Below are 16,648 nucleotides of genomic sequence, written 5' to 3'. Positions count from 1 at the left end.
CAGACCAATCCATCTCAACAAAACAACTACTGTTTGTTTGTTTGTTTGTTTGTTTTTTAGTAAACTTATCCTGCGTAGCCCTATCACATAAAGTAATTGCTGGGTAGCCTGACCTTTTTCCAGAAAAACTCCACTGAGCTCTTGGGCAGCTGGAAGAAGTCAATGGCTTGGATGATTTTACACTTGAAGGAGACAGAAAAGTCCACAGGGCCAGAGTTGAGCTTGAGCTATGATTTAAAATTAAAGTCAAGTTTGCCTGACGTTCTAACACTTTAAGTAAAAGCAAAGGGGAAAAGATGACAGCAAACTGATGTCTGTGCTCTTTTTGCAAGTATGTGAGAGTGGGGGAATTGACTCTTCCTAAGGCACTTCTTCCTGAATGATGCTTATGCCTACTATTTCTCGTAACTCCATCTTTACCCTCCACCTGCCACCAACTCTCAAAGGCCTTGTTTCCTTTGTGGCCTTCCACTCTAAGACAAATACCCTACTTTGGGAGAAGTATTTTTGCAAACGCACCTTGCAATCAATAACATCTTTTAAAGGATTTATTAATGGTGAATAAGGAAAAAGGCAGGAAAGTATGAATGATGTGCAAGTCATGTAGAACCCATAGGCATTTTGAGGTGGGAAAGGCAGGAGATAACCCTCTGCCAGACAGACTGTAAAACATGGATGTCCCAGCTGGAGCCATGGTGATTTCCAGCAAATGCCTTTGCAGAATACCAGTGTCCTACCAAGGGAGACTCTCTACCTGCATAAAGTCCTCGAGGAAGCCTTGTTTTGTTGATTGCTATGTTCCTTCTCTTCTGATTAGCCCTCTGCTTGCCTACCCTATCCACAACTTCCTCGCCAGTTTCTTGAGGAATCTCTAACTCCCCGGCATCTACATGTCTAGTTTCCCTGCAGGTATTGAGACTTCTTTTGGAAGGAAAAGAAAAGTGTTTCTTTTTCTCTTCCCACCTGACAGAAAAGGTACCCCAAAGTTACTTCACAGTCACCATCATCACCTTCTACTCATTCTGAGCCAGCTCTGGCTACAATTGGCTTCCTTCATGTGTTCCTGTGTTGGGACAGGGAGACAGAAAGCTCAGTGCAATTGCCCAAGAATCAGAGACCTGCCTTGGGCATCTCATGAGCCCAGCAGTACCTGGCAGGGACACTGCTGGGACAATCACCTCAACTGCAGGACCAGAGAAATATGGAGAGGGAGACGTGGAACTGGGGAGAAGACGCTGCAAAAGCAGAAGTCCCATTGGTAACATCTGCAAAAGCAGAAGTTCCACTGTTAACATCTCTGCCATTTTGCTGGTTAGCCCACACTTGAATGATGCACCATTGGTACATATCACTCAAGGACATTTAAGTTACTTTTTTGGCCAAAAGGGAAAAGGGACACACATCCTTCATGCAGCTCCATGAAAAGCCCTGCAGGTCAATATCAATGATTCTATTTTTCTTACTACTAGTTATTCTTTAATGTAATTGTTATTAGTAATAGCATTCATATTCTACAAAATTAAATGTCACATCACAAAATATTTTTCAAAAGAATGAGTCCTGAACTCAAATACTAATAAGCCAATTTAGTTTGTGCACATGAACCAGGCTTTTCTGAGCACTTCTAGGCATCTAACAATGCTTGGCCATTAGGAAGCAAAATGCAGCTTACTGAAGCTGAGTCTGCTCTAGCTTCTTGCTGATTTCTTTTTCCAGATATCCAAAAACACCAAAGTAGGATGCAAAAATCGCTAACTGAAGGAAACAAGATTATTACAAATATGGTGTTTAAGTACATTTTTTGTGTTAGGATAGGCAGGATTTCCTCTCACCTTGTTCTCATGACCTAAATGTGTCATCTCTTCATTTAGGTGCTTATTCTCCTTCTGTCACAAGTGGAAAGTAACTGTGCCAAGACAACTCATGGCATTGGAGAATAAGCATGTGGGCCTGTCTCCCTGTATCCATAAAAAGGAAGCAGAGAGACTTAGCTTATCCTAAAAGCCTAATTTGTAAAATTTCTAAAATTAGATTAGACAAGTTCTGATTTGGATGTCAGAGAAATACAAAGTAGAGGTTATTTAGTAAGGACAGGTCTTTTCACATCATCTGTTATCCACCACACATCCTGTTTGTCTAATGAAGTAGCAAAATTTCAAGCTTCCTATCAACCACTCAGGAATTCAAGCACTGGCATTTTGGATGGCAGGGTTCAGCTACAGAATTTAAAAATATATTTATAACGCCTCATTTCATTATCTTATTCATCTGATATACAGCACTGTCAACAGTAACTTACCTTTTCTCCTGCTGGGAAAAGATAAATGTAACAGTTCCTGCTGTCTGGTGGAGCTCGATAAAGACATCGACTTCAGTTTTGTGATACTAAGCATGCACTAACAGCACTGTCGTGCAAAGGCTGATAAGAACTAAAAGGAGTAGACTTTTTACTTTTACTTTAATATGCAAACAGCTGTTGCAGTCTCAAAGAGGAAGTAGAAAATGAAGAGGTTGACTGGAAGGGGAATGATTTATGTGGTGATATGAAACTCCACTTGAGGAGAGTCAGTGCTTTTTCTACAAATGGCCCTAATATTTCCAAAGCCATTCTTGCACTGCGGGAATAATTAAAAACTGGTCATCACCTTCAGTGATGCCCAGACTGTGGCCTCAAAAAGCATGTTGGGAAGCAGGAGGAGATGTTCAAGTTCACATAGAGTCCTTGAAGAATCAAATGTCAAAAATCAGTATCAGAATATGTAAGCTCTACAGTGAATTAGGGAAATCACTTTACAGTAACTATTTTACTTAACTGAGGTCTACCGACCTCAGAGGTAGACTGAGACTGAGGTCTCAGTTATGGTTATGAAACACATTTCTCTGTCCTAGTATATAGGGTAGCTTTCCGAGATGTATTAAACACAACTTTACATTAGCTAGATCGAAGCCTTTGGATGAGGGCTGCATTCACATCCTTAGGACTGCACAACAGACTCATTTGTTTTAAACTGAAAGAAAACCAAACTCTCAGTCCAGTGAGATTCCAGATCTCCTCTGTCTCTTCTTTGTGGGAGCCATTAGAGGGATAACATGGGCATAGACACTGTTCTGTACCCAAATCTTAGACACCTGAATTTCCCAGAAAAAACACAAGCAGTGCTAACACTGCTTATTGACAAGTCAGACAGACACGGAAAAAACACAAGAAAAACAAAACATATTTTATTAAAAAAATATAACTGTGAATAGCCTTGTAATAAATATTTTCCACCTGTGTGTGACCCCCCCAAAAAGCTATGCAACTAGCAAAATGTAACACAGCAATAGCTTAAGAAATGGAATGTTCCCTCAGCATTTCTTAAGGAATCACAAGAGCATGTACTTCATGTGCTAGAAGTGAGAAGGTTCTCCTTCTACGCCCACGATGAACAAAACGGAAGTCCAAATGAAGAGCGGTTCTTCCTGAATGTCTGAAGAGTTGCCTTATCCCCAAATGGCAAATCTGAAGAGTAATGAGCAGTAACCAAGTAGTGCCAGCTATATCACGAGGAAATTAAATCCCCAAAACACATGTCAGAGAAAGAGATCAAGAAGTTCAGTGTTATCTAATAATTTCCAAGCCATAGTTGCCAAGAGGGTTACAGCAGCTTTTTCAGGGTTAGCTGTGAGTATCTTGTATTTTAAGATCTACACTAAGGACAGAAAACGCCCTGTCTGTATGGCATCCCGTCTTGTTGCACCTTTATCTTTTATGAGGATCAAAGTATTGAAAAAATCCTCCAAAAGCTGGAATACAAAATCTCTACAGGGAACCAAGAGCTCAAGTGGTAAAGAAAAAAAAAGCCAGAAGATGGTCTATTCAAGAACTGGCCATGAAATTCATGACGGTCATAGACCTAAAGTGCTTAACCTTAAAGATATTTTTAATGAAATGTGTCTTTGAAAGTGCATGAACTTGAGAAAGCAGAAACCTGGATATTTAAATAAATACCTCCAAACCTAGTCACATGTACAGAAGCCTGAATCCAAGGACTTTTTATGGAATAATAATTCTATTAACTTCATTGCAGTTTTTCCTGACTTAACGTGATATGGAAGAAGATTGCCATCACACAACAAAAACAAAAACTTAATATCCCCCTTAACAGACAGAACACAGAACATCTGAGCTGTCAAAACTTCACCGCAGAGGAAAAAAAGCTTCCCATGCTTTCTCTAGGTCTTCTCAATTTGCATATCTGTAAAAGAAAGAATTATATGAAAAAAATATCAGATTACAAAATGATGATGTCACAGAACATTTAATGGCTTTGGGACTCTTTCCTAGAGTTTGGAGGTACCCAAAAAATTTCCTTCATTGTCAAAATTAAAGATCTGAAATGAAATTAATTAAAAGGTCAAATGGAAAAAGAAGATCATCATGGGAGGAAATAAAGTGGTAGTTCAAACACACAGGTGGGAAGTGCTCTTTAGCAAGTACGGTGAAATTGCTGTGGCTTAGGTCCCCCATTCTTTTAAAATCTTCTTTTAAAGTCTTTCAGATACATTCAGTGCTCTATCTGTTGGCATCCCTAGCAGCGTATCCCCAGGCCCTGACTTTTTAACTGGGAGATCTATACCTGCAAGACCAGCAGGCTTACCTTTGTTTATGTTTATACCAGTAAAGTGTAGCAGGGAGGGATTCGGGATGTAATTGATGTAGTGCTTCAGAAGTCAGCGAGAACATGAAAGAAAAAATTCACCCTCCTGTTCCATACCACAGTATGTTTCAGAGCCTACAGAGATTAGGTCATTTATTTTCTTGCTTTGCTGAGACAGAATCTCACGGCTTGAGAGTTGCTTGAGTGGCCCTGATGGGTTAAGGTCTCTCTACCTATTGCCATCCCACTCCTTCAGTTGTGCTTGCACAACTCTTTCTGTAGCAGAAGTGTGAGCTAAGGAAAATACTAATTTGGGTTGTTATGTATCTCCACATCCCATTTTCCTTAGCATGGCTTTTATTTTCATGTTTAAAACCAGATTAATTATTTGATATAACTTCCAGTACACAATGAGTTATGATGGTGAGTTTGTAAGACAGAGAACGGGAGGCTCCACTTCTCTTGAAGGCTCTGTCTGTTGAAACAAGGGACTAAATAAACCAGCCGTGAATCAAGGCTCGGATGACCACAAATGATTGATGCTGTGTGCAATTTGCTACTATTATTCCCTTTATCATTTATACTTACATTTCAGCTCTTCGTCTTCAAAAGCAGCATCTTTGCAGTCATGTGTGTCCTTATCTTTTGACAACTCTTTAAAAAAACGACATACATACAGATAACAGTCAGCATAGCTTAAACTTTTCATATAGCGATAAATCTTTGCTAAAAGCTGCTATCTCAGGCCATCCAGGAACAACGTGACTTAAATGCAGATCAGGAGAAGAGATTAAAACCAAATGTTTTGTCCATTTGGGGTAATTATTCTCAAGAGAGGTTTTCATAGGAAAAACCCCAACTGCCGGTATGAACTAACTTTCAGGCAGCAGTTTAATTTGAAGTGGTGTCCAAAGAAAACCCCACAACAAATTAAAAAACAAAAACACAAAACCAAAATAAACCCAGCCATGAGCCATCATGACTAAAGGATTTTAATCTCTTCTCTCACACAGTAAATATTAACTCTCTCCACTCTTTCCTCCATTTCTGACTGTCATGGTGGTACCGGCCATTCACTGAGATTTGCTCATAGCAAATAGCATCAACTATCTCAACAGGAGGAAACAGAAACTGTTAGGGACGTTAAAGCTTCTTCCCGTGTTTCTCTCAACAGGGCCAAACCGTCTGTCCTCAATGTTGTGACAAAGACCCTCAAATGCACACTATCATATCAGGGAAAACACAGGATCATGCCAGCATGGCTCAAATTGCAGCACAGAGCCTCACACCACCGTGTGCTGCCACCCTGAGGCAGGTGTTCCAGGGAGCATGTCCCATCCTATCACAGACTTTCCAAAACACAGCACACCACTCTGTTCTTTTCTGGACGTGCTCCTGGAACAAGTATGCTTTTTCTTCCATGTTTTCCTTTCAAGAAGGTGACACAGTAATGAAAAATTACTCTTTGATTGTAATTTATAGTTGTTGCATAAGTGAAAAGTAGAAAGCAAAACGAAAGTTGGATGTAAATCTGCATTTTCTTGTCACCATTACAAAGTAAACTCTCGAGCAATTATTTCCACAAGAATCACACAGAGCTAGATTTATGCCGTATGTACGTACTTGCTATTGATGAACTAGCCACAGGTGTTCTGTTGTTCTTATTTGCTCTAGCTGAAAGAAAACAAGAGAGAAAAATCAAAAAGAAAACAAAATACTTGAGATCTAATGGGTGCTTAAGCACAGTGGTGGTAAAGGCACACTTAGCACAGTGTAATCATTGGTTCTCAAAACACTCAATTTCTTCAAAGACTTTAAAATATATTCTTCAGTGCTCCCAGTCTGTCAGTTTCCTTTCCAATTTCCTTTCCTCACTTCTAAGTCAGAACTCCATCGATACTATACACTAATATCACTGAAAAATACTTGTTCAAATGGTTTTCCATTGTATATTTTCACCTAGAATTTGAATATATTGGGCAACAGGGAACAAGAAGGGGATCACCTTCTTGATGCTTTTTGAGGGGAAAAAAGCCCATATTCCAGAAAGGTTCCATTCTGAAAGAATCACTTGTCTGGTCACGTAGGGCAGCTTGTGTTGTGAAGGAAAAACTTGTTGCTACTACTTTAGCTTCTGAATCAACTTGTAGTTTATTACACTCACACATATATAAATAACATAATCATGAAAATCACATACATTGTGACATGTATATACATTATCATGTATAAACACAAACAATAAATATTACTCAAGCAACCCAGGAAACTTCTGACCTTCACTGAAATCCCCAGAAGGGAATCTTTTGAGAAGTCAAGGAGTTTGCTGTCCCTTCTTCCACTTTCATGTTCTGCTCCTATTCCTATCACGTTCTTAGGACAAGTATATTCTCACACATGCAGCATTATCTACCCTAACCCTGCCTTCTGCAGTCTGCTAGCATCACCTGCAAGCCTGTTAAGCTCCTGTAATCCAGGAGATGCATTTGTGACCAAAACACTGAAAATCCACATTTAGTTCTATCTTGTATTTATTTTGTGGAACTTGAACATGAATGCTCAGTATAGAATTTGCTTATAGATGTAATTTCCAGGCAGAAATTAGGGCTGTTTCTGGTTTTCACTGAGGAAAAGAGAGCTGGGAGACAGGAAAACCAACAGTTCTGCTATACCCCCTCCGAAAGTACATCTCTCTTAGCGTGGAAGCTTTTGAGATACCACTTGGAAAGACAGTACAACTAGCCTTTGCATTAGTTCCGGATGAGTTTCATGTTAGCTACGCACATTTACACCTCCTATCAAATTCAAGAATTTTGACAGGTGCATTTAGTCCACTATCATGTTGAGGTTTTGGGAGCATTTCTGGTAATAATTTACAGAGTCATACCAGTATAATATGATAAAGCTGTATCAGCTTCAATGCCTCCTGTACTTTTTCTCTGCAGACAACTTGACCCCCCAAAAACTCAAAAAGTTATTTGGAAAACAAGAAGTAACTATGCATCAGCTAAAAAACCACACAAATTTGTTATACAGAGGAAGGCTTCTGGCCAAAACTAGAATGTTCAGCAAAAACACTTTTCCTTTCAACATTTTCTAATGACTCCTATGGATGTTCTGAGATCTACATGACTTTATTGTATCTGTTAAAATGAAGAGTGAATATAGAATATAGAACCTATATATAGATTCTGAATAGAGAATATATATGAGAGAGAGAGAGAGAGAGAAAATATAGAATCCTGAATATAGAATTTCTGAATATAGAATCCTCAAACACACTTACCTTCACTACAAGGGAAAAAAAAATACAACCAACCAACCAAAGAAAAAAAAGTAACAGTACTTATTTCAAGTTAAGCAACACATTTCAAACATTTTTGCTTTAATTTGAGGGCAAACTGTATTCTTTTCATCCTTAGATAACCTAAAAATTTCTCTAAGTTTTTTCTTTGGTTAGCAAGTGAAAACAAATTACCACCAACGCTTTAGCTCTTCAGCATAATGTGATGCTGAAAATGTCCAGTTCAAGTCATTGAAGTGAACTGAAAAAGCTCAAAACTTAAAAAGGAAATGAATCAAGTGGTATGAAGCCACAGGGGAGTCTTTCAGACTCAAAACCATATCATTTTATATGTAATCCACCGTTCTTATGGTGTTTTAACCAGAATAAAAATACATGTAGAATTCATAACAATTAGATCACTTAAAAAAACATGCTGTCACAGTTCAGTGAAATTTTTCAGCAAATGCAGGAAAAAAAACTCTAAAAACCCTCTTGTGTCCTGTCTGCTCCTAACATTCTGGTTCCCGATCAAAAGGGAGGACACAGAATAGGACAGTTGAATTTGCAGTGGGTGCATAAGCTATGCTTTGATGTTTGAATAGACTCGACACTAATCTTACTGCTCTACATCACTACCTATAAGAAAAATTAATAGAGATGCTTGGTAACTGGTTTGTGGGGAGCTGACAACCTGTTCCATTCTGCTAACTTGATAGTATTTAACTAAGTTGGAGAAAGAAAAAGAAATAAACAATGGGGCAAAAAATTTAGTGGTTTCAGGATGAAAGGTCTAAGGCAGACTTTTATTATCTCATTCCACCTCTGTGAGGATGAATTAACAGAACAGACTGATCGTAACTGAGATGATACACTGAAATAAATAATTTGAATACCTTTTTTTATGCAGAGCATACATAGAAGCACAGATCCAAACAAAGCAGTCACAATGAGAATTGCTCCAACAAAGCGTCTGCTCTCAGTCCACAGAACACCATCAGCTGAATCTTCGAGAAAAACAAGTGGGTGGGGAAAGACATTACATAATTGCTTAAGCTTCTCCCTTTTCCTTTCATTTGCATCGTGTTATTTCTGCTATCAGCAGTTCAGACATGATAACAGCATTTTAGATTTTGCCTAAGGTCAGGTGCTGATGGTGCTCTTTACCGTATCTCATTATCCCAATAAAGGGGGGAAAAAAAAGATAGAACATACAGGTCCCTTCCAACCTAGGCGATTCTATGATTCATATTTCATTCATATTTATCTTTGCTTCCTGCATTCCATGCGATAGTGCCTTTGATTCCAGTCACAAATCCTGCTTGTCACCAGGGTACAAAGTGTGACATCTAGATTCCTTTCCCGTCAGGACTACAGGAAGGAGCTGATTGAGAAAGAGAAGAGAGTCCCTTTCATCTGGAAAAGCTCTGAATGCAAAGGGTGAGTGACCTCCTTGAATCCCAGAGGCACTTCTCGTTAAAACCAAACTTGCCCGGTCACCACTCGTTGAAAGGATGACTTGGCTTTCTCACTCCCAGCTGCCTGTTTCCACCCCTTGTCAGTCCCAGAAAGTGTGCCAGCAGAGGCATTTTTAAAACTGCATGGTGAACAGGACCAGGGGAATGACCTGACCAAGTAACTGCCTGATAAACAGAAATATTATTTTCGAGTTGGATCAGGTCCCCAGTCTGGTTGAAAGCTTGTGCAAACATATCTCAGTGCAACCCAGAAATTAAAAGAGTAACCAAAAGCAAAAGGCGTAGAGGTGGTGCCCAGTTAAAAGGTCCAATGAGAAATTGTATTAGTCTTCGCCATTCACGCATCTTCCTTCAGTCCAGACTTTATGAGAAAAACAATCTGTGTATGATTTGTTAAATTTAAATATGCTCAAAGCAAAGGCTGTAGTGGCAGGAGAAGACCATATTCTTCAAATTTATTTGACAGTTATCATCAGCAAAACAGAACATTCTTGGAAGGTGTGTCTAATTTATATGGGAGGGTTTCCTTCCTAGGCTCCGAGCTATACGCTTTTCGAATAATGGAACTTTTTTTAACCCTCAGACTCAATTTTCACTTAACTGTAGGTCATGCAAAATTACTATCCTTGAATTCTGTCCACACATGCGTGATGAACAAGTTAGTAGGGTGGAAGCACACGCTAATAGCGAAACTTAACCGCGCAGGTATTTCTTTTTAGCCGTTTCAAAATTAGATAGGAAAGAGAAACAAATCGTGGCTGATTCAACTGGAACAAAATGACATAGTACCTTGAAGTGTGTTACCATAAGTGAAATTTAGAAATGTTACCTGCTATGCGTAAAATGGCAGATGTATTTTCTTGCAGCTCTTTATTCCAGAATGTACAGTAAAAAACCTCATCAGCCCTGCTTTTGATTGTAAGGGTACTTGTCACACGATATAGCTGGTCACTTCCAGTTTCATAACTTGTGTTTGCCTTATCAGTCAAATCTTCATATTCTCTGTTTTGCCATATCACTTCAGCTTGTGGGTATCCTTCTGACTGACACGTCAACTTCCAATTGTTGTCTCCTATGCTCACCACTCCTTGGGTTATAGTTCTATAAGGAGCTAAACAAACGGAAGAAAATTATCACTAATAGGAAGCTAGAAGAAGAGCATATATTAGCAAGACACCTTTTCTTTATCCCCAACCCCTGTGTCAAGTTTCTGTACATCAGCTTGGATTTTGTAAAACATGCTCTCGACAGGGAAAATAAATATTGCTATGGTGTCTCTCCATAGTAACTGGAGGTACAGGATTTATTACAATTTTCACGCTACTTAGAAAACTGCGTTAGCTTTCTGGTCTTTGTCCTGTCTAAATGGTTTTGCAACACCATTTCTCATATGTCATTATGGGAAATAAAGGACAGAACATGGATTCAACCTAGACAGAAACATAAAGTTATACAGCCATGCAAGGTCCATGAGGTGGCTCCTGTCTGTGGAGAGGTTTCTTTAAATGCTAGCCCAGACATAGCTCGCTACAGGGGCTTCTCTGAAATCTTTTAACAGTATCAGATAGCACTGAACCTCCTGCAGTAGCACACTCACCCTTAACTTTCAGATTGATCGTCTTGTAGTCGGCTCCCCCATAGCCAATAAGGCAGCGGTAAAACCCTGCATCTCTGAGCCTCACATCAGTGATCTGAAGGAGAGACTGTCCCAAGTTCAGATTCTCTTTCAACAATTTTATTCTTCCCCTAAAGTCACTGTGCTGGCTTTTGAAGTCTTCCTTTCCTTTGAGAAGCACATAAACCTGCTTCTTTAACTCATCTTTCTTTTCCCAGCTGACACTTAAATCTCTAAACTTTAATTTCCCATTCACTGGAAATGTGCATTCCATGGTCACGTTGTTCCCATGTTCCACAGTGTAGAGTGTCTGGGGAGCTTCAACCGTGAACAAAGCTGAAAAACAAAATTTGGAAGAAAATATAATATAATTCCAATTATAAGCCTAATCTTCGAAGTCATGTCTTACCATATACATGGGATGTTTAAGGACCAAAAGTATCTATCTATCTGCCCTGTTCAGAAAAGTTAAACATTTTTGCATGCACTTGCCCAAGTTTGGGACAAACTGGGCTATTTATACCTGCAGACACCTGCTTTGTGCACATACGCAGTGTGACGCTGTCCTAAAAATAGGCGAATGTGTGTGCACGGCCCCTCAGCTGCTGCTTTCAGAACACTGCCATGGTAACAGGCAATTGTTAGTGCCTTGGATGGGGAAGTTCTGTTTATAAAAATGTCAACAGTTTTTGCAGACAATGTTAAAGAATACATGACAATTCCCAGGTTTGACAGCCCCAATGAAACTTTTTGCACAATACAAATGGTACCTTGTCTGAAACGGTGTCTGTGCTGAAACACTGACAGGGATTTTAACCTGGCCCCACATCAAAGCACGCATATCTAGTTTAGTGTGAAAGCTAAGACCTTTTTATTTAAAGCACTAAGGGAAAAAACCCCAAACGCTAGCACTGAATGAAAACAGGAATTAACATTTCTGTGCTTATACATTGAAAGGAAACAAACAGTTCTACCGCTTCTTACAACTCAGCTTCTTACCATTTAGGAAATGCCAGTAGAATAAAAATGTATACAAAAGCAAAGACTTTTCCATGATGTAGACAGAACCTAAAAAGATAAAATAATAGACAAATATAACTATCTGCTCATTTTCTAACTTGCACTGTGAAATACATTTTGTAGTCATTCCACACAAAGAACTGGACAGAAGGCACCAAATTCCACTCTAGACGAAAACGTAACAAAACTGCACCATTAACTACCTTGGATGATCGTGCAGAAAGCTTCCTGCACGGATGCGGGAAGAACATCTAATTGTATTTGCTTTAAATACTTGTCCTTGGTTACGGCAAAATATATGCTTTATATGTCTGTCAATTAGTAAATAAATACTCCCCAATACCCAACTGTTCCCCTAAATTGTAGCAGGGAGCGTTGCTCCTGCCTGGAGAAGAAGGGAGGAGTTTTCTGTAGGCGTCCAGTGGAAGAAATAGAACTCAGTTCTTCCCCACCTGTGTGCCTTACTTTAACACACTGTGCACATACCCTGCTTTGTAACACCTGGTCTCACAGTACTTAACGTGGGGCTCATGAAGCTACATATAATGTGAACGGAATTTGTGCCGTAATTAATCACTTAATGAGTATTTACACAATAGCGCCTTTGTAAAACAGTGACAAAACCAGTCAGCCTACAAACAAAATCTGTTTCTTGAATTACTGCTGCGTTACCTCTGAACATGTAAATTATTTCAATTTTCTGACAGAAGTTTTTCCCCTCTTTATTGACAAAGCTTTTATACTCCTACACAACACTTTAACATTATAAAACACTCATTAATGTCAATTCATACACTTAATCATCACACACCCACTGCACTTACTAAATGTGCAATTAGGTCAGAGCAATAGTCGTATCAAGCATTGCCATAATTTTTCAAATTCCTCTCAAGAAAAATTCAAATTCACTGTAATGGAAGTCTTTCTTGAGTACAGAGAACTGTAGAATTTTATCTACATGAAGTCTTCATTTTGGATATCTATATGAAGTCTTCATTTTGGATACCCAAACAGCCACAAAAATAAAGACAGATTGCCTTCAGTTGCTTTCTAGTGGTAACTCCAGTGTTTGCATAAGAAATTAGGCAACTGTACTACCCGTCACTCTTCCTAACTGATGAAATCCTATCTGGACTGCAACTCTTACCATTTTTGGTAAGATGTTTTGTCTTTCTTTCTCTGATTGCCAAATTTACGATGATAATAAAATAACAATTTTGCCCTGAATCTTAAGATACATGTGCCTTTTCAGTGTTGTGGCTTAACGGAATTAGACTCCTCATAAGAATTTGATTCAAGCTCCTTTTTCCCTCAGATTGCTGCTGGAAACCCAATAGCGGGTTTGCAGAAGGCAACACAGATGGAGCTGAGAAAGAGAGTCAATCTAATACATTGTTAGGCAGACACGAGGAATTACAAAAGGATGTATTGCCAACAGGGACAGGAAAATACAAGTCCGATCCCCAGGGTGAAAGATCTGTTTCATTGGTAAATAAATCCCAAGCTTCTTAATGTGGTTAGGTACCCAATTCATGATGCTCTAAAAATAACTCACAAACCGCTACCTAATCCTGTGTGTACCTAAGAGTGATGTGCGCGCACGAGAGTACCTCCATCATGATGCCACTGCCTGAGTGACAAACAGTCCAGCGCACCAACTGAGCTCCAGAGCAAAGCTTCTCAAACAAGGCAGAGGCACACCGATCTCACCGGGCTGCTCTGACCAGGCTTACTCTAGAGGCAAGCCTGCAGAAGAGCGAGATGCTGACTTGTAGCACACTCAGCCACAAAACACTTTCTACTTTTTTTTGCTAAAGTAGCTGAGAGACTGCTCAGAACAAATAATAGCACATATACTACAGCCACAGAAAGATATCCCTACCCATGCATGCAACCCATACCCACTTTTTTGTCAGGAAATGTGAATGTTGGTATGAACTCCAGGAGAGGTGTTTGGATTAACTCCTGGAAGACGGATGACAAGAAGTAAGCTTTTATGGTTCCAAGACCCACGGTTGTATCCTGCAATTGCTGACCTTTAATTTGCATGTTTTCTCCCACTGTAGAAGAAAACAAGCCTTACTACACACAAAAGAAATATGACTATTACTTACAAAATTCCTCAAGACTGAGAAAGTCTGCTGCTGTACTCAATTTTTCACTTTCAGAGAGAAAAAAAAGTAGGTGCACGTCAAATCCAGAAGCACATGCAAAAACCTGCTGCAATAACCATGACAGACCCTTATCCAGTTTCACCTTGAGCAGAAGGAACCTCTGGCTGGGTTGGTTGAAGCAGCTGGATGCCAGTTGAAGTTTTTTACCAAAGCTGCAATCTTCTTACAATTTTTCTCACAGAACCTATCACAATGCTGCTTCTCTCCTCCTGCTGGCTTCTGACATCTATGGCAAACACAGTTTTATAAAAGCAAAAAGATATTCGCTGTGCAAAATGCTCTTCAGTATTGCTGCTTTATGTTTCCCTCCCAATCAAATGAAGAAGACAGGAAAAGCAGAACTATTTGCCCAAAGACTTCTTGTGACAGAACTTAAATGTTGATGTAACTCCACCTACTTCTTCAGGAAACTTCCCCATTATTTGAAAATTCCCCACTAGGGAAAATTCTCTATTGCTAATAGTGGTTCACTGTAACCAGAGACAGAAATGTTGGGAAAATGAGTACATAAAATGCCACAGGCATTTTGAGAAACATGTCATCTGATCAAAGCTGTATGTGAGCAAGTCCTTGGAGTACCAATAGCAAGAAGTCATCCGTCTACACAAACTGGGGGTCCTTACTGTACTAATCCCAAGTGGTGCCAAACAGCTGATAACAATGACTGGAAAATGCTACACAACTTACTCATGTCTGCAAAGGTTGTAAGTAGGAATAATGGGAAGAGCATTGCCTACCTGTTGCTGGTAAGAACAGATATTGTCTGTTTAAGATTTGAACACAATGAAGGCCCCGTGCCTTGCCACTGTGTAGTGCAAGAAGAGTTGTCAAGCCAATGCATTAGCTTAGCAAAAAACGAAGAGCGCTGTCTTTTTCTTTTTCTTGATTGTAGAAGTCAGTCAGTACAGAAAAAAACCCAAGCCCAAACCCAAGTATTAGAAGCCAAAGGACGTACTCACGTTAACTTGCAGACCGTAGTGGGATAACTTGGTCAACAGCACAAAATACAATTTTAAACGTATGTTTCAGTGTAAGTTCACACACTTATGTTGTCTTTGCATATCTCAAAAAAGGGTTGAGATTCTCAGAAGAGTTAAACTGCTGTGAAATGACCCCTTCAAAGTTTTCAGGAAGTATTTTCTTCGTTCCACTTGACAGCCCACTCACAGTATCTGTCATGGAAGCAAAAACATAATACAGAAAACTGGTAAGAGTTAACCTTTTTACTTGATGTGTGGGAGGAACGTGGAGACAGTGGTATATGAAATAGCTGAATGTAACATTTGCGTTCTGATAACCTGAAACTACCTTAGGAGGTTGAGGGGGTGGATTTCCGCAATAGGTGAGACCGATGGAGGTTAATTTCCACTGATTTCTTCTGTGCTTAAAAACAGGTTTAATGACATTTTCTCATAGAAAAAGGAAAAAAAAAAAAAAAGGTGCAACCAAAAGAAACGGAAACAAATTTGTAAAATACTGTGAGACCACAGAAGCCATTGATGTCGCTAGCTTTCAATGTCAGAAATTTAGTTTCCTCTTTCCCATTGCTTGCCTTGAGGTCGCAGGGTTGCTTTTCCCATTTGAGTATTTAGTAGCAAACAAAAGACCAGAACAAGTTTTTTTGGTTTGGGGTTTTGCTTTGTTTTGGTGGGGTTTTTTTTTAATATGTATATATACATGTGTGTGTGTATATATACATATATACATGTATACACACACACGTTTAACAGCACGGTTATATACCGCTGTTGCTGTTTGTTCGTTTGCTTGTTTGACCTCTGTTCTGCAACAGATTTCCCAGATTTCCCAAATATCTGTCTTGCCTGTCACTGGGTACTCCTAAGCAAAACCTGTGACCGGCATAGCCTTTAGGGAGAAAGCCCCCGGGAATCCAGGGTCGCGGCAGGGCAGGACGGGGGTCCCTGCGGATCCACCCCGGGACACCCGCTGCCGGCAGCCCCCGGCCGGGCTGAGCTCCGGGGCCAGCCGGAGGTGCCGGAGGTAGGGCGGGGGGGCGGACAAACACCCGCTCCCGCCCGGGCAGGCAGAGACCCTCCCGGCCGACCCCCGGCCCGGCTCCCCCCTTACCTCCGCGGGCCCTCGGGGCGCTGCGGGACGCCTCCCCCGGCGGCCGCCCCCGGCGGCTGTGGCTCTGCGGCGCGGCGCGGCGCGGAGCGGGGCTCAGCCCAGCCCAGCCCTGCCCTGCCCGGCCCGGCCCGGCCCGGCCCTCCCTCACGGGTCGGCCCCGCTGCGTTAGACCCGGCCCAGGCCTTAGCCGGCCGCCCCCGCTGCGCGTCGGTGGTCGGAGGCCGCCCCGGGAAACCCTCCGGTCGGCGCTTCTCCGCGGAAAGGCGTCCCGAAAAGCCCCGTCGCCCGGCTGACAGCCCCGCGCTGCTCAGCGCCCCAGCCCCGGGGAGCCCTCCCGGGAGACTCGTCCA

The 16,648-nt window shown here is 40.8% G+C and overlaps 1 protein-coding gene across 5 annotated transcripts; it reads right to left on the bottom strand.

Moving 5' to 3' along the window:
• Positions 1–3,198: 3,198 nt before the first annotated feature.
• On the bottom strand, positions 3,199–16,409 carry CD274 (CD274 molecule). Of its 5 annotated transcripts, XM_074569678.1 has the most exons (10): positions 16,299–16,409; positions 15,170–15,382; positions 14,293–14,436; positions 12,016–12,084; positions 10,999–11,352; positions 10,231–10,512; positions 8,820–8,930; positions 6,264–6,314; positions 5,229–5,294; positions 3,199–4,238 (listed from the first exon to the last, which is right to left on the bottom strand). In XM_074569678.1, exons 4-10 carry the CDS (start codon positions 12,068–12,070, stop codon positions 4,216–4,218), a joined length of 942 nt encoding a protein of 313 aa, XP_074425779.1. In that variant the 5' UTR covers positions 12,071–12,084; positions 14,293–14,436; positions 15,170–15,382; positions 16,299–16,409; the 3' UTR covers positions 3,199–4,215. The 5 variants fall into 5 exon arrangements, with proteins under 5 accessions (XP_074425779.1, XP_074425780.1, XP_074425783.1 ...); XM_074569679.1 differs by lacking the exon at positions 14,293–14,436 and having other exon boundaries at positions 16,299–16,400; XM_074569682.1 differs by lacking the exons at positions 14,293–14,436; positions 16,299–16,409 and adding an exon at positions 14,151–14,200 and having other exon boundaries at positions 15,277–15,389.
• Positions 16,410–16,648: the final 239 nt, after the last annotated feature.

Source organism: Larus michahellis, chromosome Z, assembly GCF_964199755.1.
Source record: "Larus michahellis chromosome Z, bLarMic1.1, whole genome shotgun sequence".
Lineage (NCBI taxonomy): Eukaryota > Metazoa > Chordata > Aves > Charadriiformes > Laridae > Larus > Larus michahellis.
Note: the sequence above shows the minus strand (reverse complement) of the source record. Positions and strands in the feature narration are given on the sequence as shown.